Here is an 8,307-nt window from a genome sequence, read left to right on the forward strand (position 1 = left end):
AGGACCCAAACGAAGCCAGCAAGTAGGTTTTTTTTTACGAAGTCCTTATCATGCTCAAAAATGCCAAAAAGGCCCTTTAGAAAAGGTCCATTGCATTGTAAGCCCAATCTGAAAAACCCTACATTGGCACGCTTTATATTTAACTTAGCTCTCAAGTTTCACCTTAAATTCATATTTACGTTTCTGCTACACTCTCCACCGTAGTAGCACCACGAGGAGGTTAAAGCTACGGCGCTGTTTCGCTGTCCACCTTGACAGAGCCCTAACTCCATCTTGGCCCTCGATTTTGTCCCTTTTCATATTTATTTATTTTTCTCTAAAAGTAGAAGACTTAGATAGCATCAATGGCTGTGATACCCACGAAAGCGGAGAAGAAGGTGTCGTACGATGTGAAGCTGTGCCAACTTCTAGAGGATTACACCCAAATTCTGGTAGTGGCTGCGGACAACGTTGGATCAAACCAACTTGAGAACATTCGAAAGGATCTACGTGGCGACTCGGTGGTGCTCATGAGAAACAACACCATGCATGATGAAATGCTCTATTAGGATTCTTTCCGAGACCACCGGCAACAAACCATTCCTCAACCTTATTCCCCTTCTAGTGGTCAGTACATGCTTTAATATTATTGTTGTGACATTAATCATTGCGTACAACTTTGAACCATTCAAGCAATTGGGTCATTGATATAATGTTGGTTGAATCAATCAGTGTAATTTGAAGGAGGTTAGCGAAGAGGTTGCCAGGTACAAGGTAGACTTATTATTGCACTGGTTTTTCCACAATCTTGTTGTTCTTCAAGGATGTCATTGCGGTTAAGGATGACAAAGGGAACCCGGATACTCACAAATATATTTGTAAGTGGAACGGGTAATTATTAACAATATCCTGACTTGTTACACGACGGTATATACACGCAAAATTTAGGCAGGTATGAGTGTTATAGTTCCTAGTCCGTCAGCACATATCATATTTATATATATTAGGTTTAAATATATTTTTAATTTTTTAAATATGAATAATTATTTTTTAGTCCTTAAAAAAAAGAGTTGACGATTTGTTGTTATAAAAAAATGTTTTTTAATTTATTTTTTAAAAATGATTTATAACAATTTAAAACAACAAAAATATATAAAAAGTTATAATAATTCTACATCTATGCTTTTATTATTCTTCTTAAAAAAATAACCAAACAAGTAAAAAAAAAAGAGCCACCAAATCATGCAGGTCAAGTATTTTGGCAAAGAGAAATTAAAAGTAACTTTTCATAAATTTGAAGGTCTAATAAAAATAAATTATTTTTTAAGAACTAAAAAAATAATTATCCAAATTTAAAGGATTAAAAATATATTTAAACTTATATTAATACAATTAATATATATATATATATATATAATTAATATACGTTGCAAATAGTATATATATATATATATATAATTTTCTGTGAAAAATACTTATATTGTTATGACTGATACTCTAAATCTTAAATATCTCTATGTATCACTATCATAAAGTGAAAAAATTTAAATCACTAATTTATTTGTTTGTTTTTAATATTATATATGTATTTTAATGTTATGTTTGAGTTATTTAAGAATAAAAATTTATTATAATTGTAATAATTATTTTAGTCCGTCTTTTTATTGATTTATTATTATTAACCTTATACATACAAAAATAGAGTGAGTCATAGGTGTGAATATGAGTATATAAATATCTAACATATGAGAATGTGAATTAAAATCATTGTGCCAATATGAATCAGGATATGAATATTATTTATAAATATGGATACGAAGATGAATAATATAGGGGTTACCTATTTTCATTACTAATTGCTGTATTATGATGAGGTTGCTAGGTTTTGTTTGCCGTTTTCAGTGTTGGTACTTTTATTTAGTTTCATGTGATGCGTCATTGGCAAGTAACCCGCTCAATGTAAATTTTCTGTGGGAAGCATATTAGAAGACTAATCATGGTTTATTGATAAGGCATGCTTTGATTGAGTGTAGTGTATATATATGTTGAATGAGAGAAAGTTACCTTTAATTAAGTTGTGAGCTTCCTATATATTCACTTTTGGATGTTGTTATCCAAATTTTCTATACAGTTGGGAGCTCCTGCTCGTGTAGGGTTGGTTGCACCTATTGATGTTGCTGTTCCTCCTGGCAACACAGGGCTGGATCCCTCTCAAACCTCTTTCTTTCAGGTTAATTTCTGCAATCTTGTTGTTGGAATATAATTAAGAACTTAATTGAATTTACCAGTTGATAATTAATATGGTGCTCACATTAATTTCAGGTGCTTAACATCCTACCAAGATTAATAAGGGTACTGTGGAAATCATCACCCCTGTAGAACTCATTAAGAAGGGAGACAAGGTTGGCCCTTCTGAAGCTGTGTTGCTTTACAAGCTTGCGATAAGGCCCTTCTCTTATGGGCTTGTTGTCGTTTCTGTTTATGACAATGGTTCAGTTTTTAGCCCTGAGGTTCTTGATCTAACTGAAGATGACCTCATTGACAAGTTTTCTGTTGGTGTCTCCATGGTGACTTTACTTTCGTTGGCTATCTCATATATACCCAACAAATGCAGCTGCACCACACATGTTTGGCAATGCTTATAAGAACGTCCTTGCTGTTGCAGTGGCAACAGAATATTCATTCCCAGAAGCAGACAAGGTTAAGGAGTACTTGAAGGTATTGTATTGTATCTAATAGTTACTATTATGCTTTGTGTCACTCAAACATTGAGTTATTATTTTCATCTTTCTTAGTAACCATTGACATTTTTTATTGCAGGATCCTAAAAATTTGCTGTAGCTGCTGTTGCCGCACCTGCTATTGATTCTAGCACTGCTCCAGCTACTGCCTCCAAGGAGGAGGAAAAGAAGGAAGAACCAGCAGAAGAATCTGATGATGACATGGGTTTCAGTTTGTTTGATTAAGTTGTTTAAGGTTATCGAGTTAGTTTAAGTGATTAACTTGCTGCAGTCTGGTTCTGTAAACTAGATATCTTTTCTTATTTAAGTGGTATTTTAATATTTTCTGTTTTGATCATTCCTATTGAGTGTCTTTTGAAGTATTATTTATTTGAGTTGGAAAATTTCGTTTCTGCTTAATTGGTCCATAAAAATTGAACACCCATCCTAAGCGATGGCATCTGAATTCTTCAAATACTCATAGCCATGTTTAACTAAACAAATGGTAACTCACCCGTATTGAGACCCAATAAATAGGCCATGCCCAAAAGAATCAAGTATGCACACTTTTCATCGGTTGTTATTCTGTTACTAAATCAATTATTAGTGTTTTTTCAACTACCTCTCACCTTTAAACCTACCTGCTTTATCAACCTCCTCAAATTTATAATGTTTTAAAAATAGAACCCATGTTAATATTCTTTAATATATTTATCAATTAATAACAGCTATGAAAAAGCTAGTAAAATATATTAAAGAAAATTAATGTTATTAATTGATAAATATATTGTGATAGCTTTTAATTTTTTATATATAACTTTTTTCATTTTATTTTAAAAATGTATGAATAAAATAATATTAATTATAATTATTTTGTAAAGAGGCGTATGTTATGAAGCTATTGTCTGCTATTCCGCAGTTTCGTTGCATTTTACACATAATTTAGCATGATTAGACATGCTCACTGATTATGAATATTTATATATAATTATATTGCTAGTGTGATTTACATGATAAATATAAAAATTTATGTACATTACTAGCTAAGAGACTTGAATTACAATAGAGGAGCAGTTTCATGATCCTCAAAGAAACAAGCAGTGTGATTACTCAATTTCTACCTCTGAAATAGAGTTTATTGTTGCAGCTTCATGTGCATGTCAAGTGGTCCAACAGTGGCCGATTGTGATACTGATCTCAGCCATTAAGCCGTCAAAGATGCAAAAGTGTTAACAACTGCGGTTAGGGACAAATCTGTTTTTTTCTGTTTGTGATTTAGTCAAATATACCACGATTCTAGGAGCAGTATAATCGTGGTCTGTTATTTTATTTTCTGCTAATAATAATAAGAATTCCGCGTGGGTTCACTAGTGCATGCAGTTATAATGCGTGTTCCCAAAACTTTTCCATAGTTTAAGTTCTAACAATATCTTCTTCTTCGTCTTTGCTACACTCTCCACCGGTTAAAGAGACGGGGCCGTTTCGCTGTCCACCTTGACTGAGCCCTAGCTAGCTAGATAACTTTTTCGTCTTGGCCCTCAATGGCAAGGAAACTGACGAAAGCGCAGAAGAAGATAGCATACGATGCGAAGCTGTGCAAGCTTCTGGACAACTACACCCAAATTCTGGTGGTGGCTGCGGACAACGTCGGATCGAACCAGCTTCAGAACATTCGACACGGTCTGCGTGGCGACTCGGTCATTCTGATGGGAAAGAACACCATGATGAAGCGAACTATTAAGATCCATGCCCAGAACACCGGCAACACCACCATCCTCAACCTTATTCCCCTTCTTGTCGTCAGTACTGCATCCATGCTTTATAGCTTTAGTGAACGAATGTTTTTTTTTTTTTATCTGTAAATATTAATTTTTGTTAGCACTAAAAATTAAACTTTTAATCATCTAATAAATCTTATATCTTCCTTTGTTATTACCACTTTGAATCATTGATTGATGTATATATTTTTCGTTGAATCAGGGTAACGTGGGGCTGATTTTCACCAAAGGTGACGTCAAGGAGGTTAAGGAAGTGGTTTCCAAGTACAAGGTACGTAGGTAAACTCATTGTTTGTTGCACTTGATTTTTGGTTTTGGTGCTTCTATTTAATTAATTAATTAATTAATTTAATGTGATGCGTCAATCGTCATTGACATGTAGCCAGCATTATGTAAATGTTTTACAACAAAATATGCATGTTGGAAGACTGTTTATATATATATATATGTGTGTGTGTGTGTGGGTGTGGGGGTGGGGGGGGGATTGATTTAACAGTACGCTTCTTGAACTTTTGGAATTACTTTTGTAAAATTGTGCATCGCCACCCGTGAATTCTGTTCTTCTTCTTGCCTTGCCTCGGTTATGTGCTTGTGCTTCATTTGTCATGTTAAGTCGTTGTAGTTGGTTACACATTTTAGTTGCAATATTTATCTTGTGATGTGATTGATTTTGATATTGTTATGGTACATATAATCTAATGTGTTGATTTTTTATTAAAATAAAACTAAACTTAATTGCTCTTTTAGTTTTTTTATTTTCTCAATTTGGCATATATTGTCTCCCTCCATTTTGATTTATTTAGGAACTTAATATCCAGTATTTAACAAAATATTTGACTTAGTTGTGCATTATAGTGCCTCATCTCAAAATTTTAAGATAGAGGGATCAAGTTCTGTAAAGAAATTGAAGGAAGAAATTACAAAATCGAGAAAGAAAATAAAAATGCAACTTAAGTGGAAAAAAATTAATTTTGTATTGTGTTGAAAGTAATTTGGCTTATATGTTGCATGGGAAAAACTTAGTTTAAAACTCTGTATTGTGTTGAAAGTAATTTGGCTCATATGTTGCATGGAAAAAAACTTAGTTTAAAATTGTTAGGATGTGTTTGGTTTGTATTTTCATTTTCTGTTTTTATTTTTTTTAAATTATTCTTATTTTTAATAGATTAGAATTCTAAAAATATGTTTAATTTAACTTCTTATTTTGTCTGCTTTTAAGAAATGAAAACACTAAAAATGTATTATCAAAAGGAAATATATTTTTAAATTTACTTAAAATTACATTCCTTATCACCGCGTTTTTGTTTTATCCAAAATGAGGTTACTGATTTCAATTGCGTTTTTGTTTTACCCAAAAATGAGGTTACTGGTTTTAATTAAAAACACTGAAAAATGAGATTTTATTGTTTTCAATTTTTGATTAGTTTAGGAAAATATTTTCACTAAAAATGAAAACAGAAATTCAAACAAACACATTTTCATTCTCATTTTATATTTTAAGTGAAAATAAAAACAGAAAACAGACAAACCAAACACCTCTTGCAGTTAACATACTCACTTTTAAATGTTGTTACAGGTGGCAGCTCCTGCTCGTGTAGGTTTAGTTGCACCTATTGATGTTGTTGTTCCCCCAGGCAACACAGGGCTGGATCCCTCTCAGACCTCTTTCTTTCAGGTTAATTTCTGCAATCTTGTTCATGGAACGAATTAAGAACTTAATTGAAATTACCCGTTGATAATATATATGGTGTTCATATTTAATTTCAGGTGCTTAACATCCCTACCAAGATTAATAAGGGTACTGTGGAAATTATCACCCCTGTGGAACTCATTATGAAGGGAGACAAGGTTGGCTCTTCTGAAGCTGCTTTGCTTTCCAAGCTTGCGATAAGGCCCTTCTCATATGGGCTTGCTGTTGTTTCTGTTTATGAGAATGGTTCAGTTTTTAGCCCTGAGGTTCTTGATCTCACTGAAGATGACCTCGTTGTGAAGTTTGCTGAGGGTGTCTGTATGGTGTCTTCACTTTCCTTGGCTATCTCCTACCCATCCATTGCAGCTGCTCCACACATGTTTGTCAATTCCTACAAGAACATCCTGGCTGTTGCAGTGGCAACCGAATATTCGTTCCCTGAGGCAGACAAGGTTAAGGAGTACTTGAAGGTATTATCTCTAATGGTTACATGCCCTATGAGTATTTTAATGAGAGTTAATAAAATGAATTTTGAATCAAATTCATTTTATAAAATTAATTTTAAAGTTGTGATTTATGTTTAAATATTATTTAATACAAAATCGTGAAAATTCAACTGAAATTATGTTAATTAGTATTTTAACGTGATTCTAAAAAATTTGACGTGAAATTAATTATGCACTGATTTATTATTTTTCATTCTTCATCTTTCTTAGTAACACCATTGTTGTGTTGATTCCAGGATCCCAGTACAAATTTAATTATTTAACATGTGAAAATAATTAGCTAAAATCACGTTAAAGTAATTCTATAGAATCTAACATAAAACCAAATAATCGGTGAGTTGTTATTTTCATTTTTCATTTTTCTTAGTAACTATTGATATGTTGATTGCAGGATCCTAGTAAATTTGCTGTAGCTGTTGTTGCCGCACCTGCTACTAAGTCTGGCGCTGCTCCAGCTGCAGCATCCAAGGTGGAGGAAAAGAAGGAAGAAGCCGCAGATGAATCCGATGATGACATGGGCTTCAGTTTGTTTGATTAAGTTGTCTATGGTAATTGAGTATAGTTTAGCTTGCTGTCTTGTTTGTTGGTAAAATAGATTTTTTTCTTATTTAGGTGTTATTTTCTTCTATGTTGATCATCCCTAATGTTTTTTTTTTATAAATTCCTATTTTAATTACTATTTATTATAAATAATTCTCGCTTTAGGTGAGGAAGAGTGCTATAGCACATAGCCACACACTAATACTACATTTGACAGTTAAAATTTATTAAAATAGAGAAAGTGAGGCTCACATAACTAAAGATTGTGTTGCAAGTTTTTTCACTTGTTTATAATATGCATGATTGATGGTTGATTTTTTTTTTATTGTTTAAATTATTTGAATATGCATCTTAATTCTTTAAGTATGCGATTTTTAGTTCCTTTCTGATCAGGTCATGAATTTCAGAATATATTCATTTTAGAGAATAGAGACCTTTAATTAATACACTGGTATGAGTTTACCTCATAGACATGTTTCACTAATTAACCAAATGGAAACTTACTTGAGACCTAATAAATAGACCATGCCCAAAAAAATCAAGTATGAACACGTTGTATAAGTATTTTTGCAACTACGTCTCGATTCCACATTTATCATTGCTTTAAACCAACACCTTGCTTTATCAACCTTATATAATCAGTTTGCACTTTACAGAATTAGTGGGATCTTAACTAGATTAAATATTGTTAAAAAAAATCAACGTACCTTTATTTATAGAAAATTGATAATTTATTTTGTGGACAAAACAAACTCATAGCTGCACTAGTTTTGAAAACTGTCAAACGAGGGCATTGCACTGAATTGCCATTTGCCAAGGTTTGGCAGGAAAACAAAATGTATACCAACGGTAAGAAATTGTGTATTTTTTTTATTGTTTAAATCAAAACTATATATCCTTGTTCACGTACTTCACTTTATTTGTCAAGTTCTACCTAAATAATAAACAGCATTAAATTAGATTAAATATTATCAAAATAAATTAGCTATATAGTTTCTAACTACACTTCACAGTCGTGTGTTATTACTCATTATATCACGACTAGATGGACATACAGGAGAGACAAACTTATGAAATAAAATAAAGAAAATTAA

The 8,307-nt window shown here is 32.3% G+C and overlaps 1 protein-coding gene and 1 pseudogene across 2 annotated transcripts; both read left to right on the forward strand.

Moving 5' to 3' along the window:
• Positions 1–344: 344 nt before the first annotated feature.
• Positions 345–3,061, forward strand: LOC114394933 (annotated as a pseudogene).
• A 1,061-nt stretch (positions 3,062–4,122) lies between these two features.
• Positions 4,123–7,240, forward strand: LOC114394862 (60S acidic ribosomal protein P0-like). Of its 2 annotated transcripts, XM_028356533.1 has the most exons (6): positions 4,123–4,330; positions 4,430–4,498; positions 4,680–4,748; positions 6,054–6,152; positions 6,245–6,637; positions 7,065–7,240. In XM_028356533.1, exons 1-6 carry the CDS (start codon positions 4,241–4,243, stop codon positions 7,209–7,211), a joined length of 867 nt encoding a protein of 288 aa, XP_028212334.1. In that variant the 5' UTR covers positions 4,123–4,240; the 3' UTR covers positions 7,212–7,240. The 2 variants fall into 2 exon arrangements, with proteins under 2 accessions (XP_028212334.1, XP_028212333.1); XM_028356532.1 differs by having other exon boundaries at positions 4,123–4,498.
• Positions 7,241–8,307: the final 1,067 nt, after the last annotated feature.

This window comes from Glycine soja, chromosome 18, assembly GCF_004193775.1.
Source record: "Glycine soja cultivar W05 chromosome 18, ASM419377v2, whole genome shotgun sequence".
Classification (NCBI taxonomy): domain Eukaryota; kingdom Viridiplantae; phylum Streptophyta; class Magnoliopsida; order Fabales; family Fabaceae; genus Glycine; species Glycine soja.

What these genes read in the sequence shown, in the direction of transcription:
- LOC114394862 (XM_028356532.1), top strand. Translation starts at nt 4,241, where the DNA reads ATGGCAAGGAAACTGACGAAAGCGCAGAAGAAGATAGCATACGATGCG. An exon ending in CTCAGACCTCTTTCTTTCAG is followed by an intron (nt 6,153 to 6,244) that starts GTTAATTTCTGC and finishes ATTTAATTTCAG; the next exon opens with GTGCTTAACATCCCTACCAA. An exon ending in AGGTTAAGGAGTACTTGAAG is followed by an intron (nt 6,638 to 7,064) that starts GTATTATCTCTA and finishes TGTTGATTGCAG; the next exon opens with GATCCTAGTAAATTTGCTGT.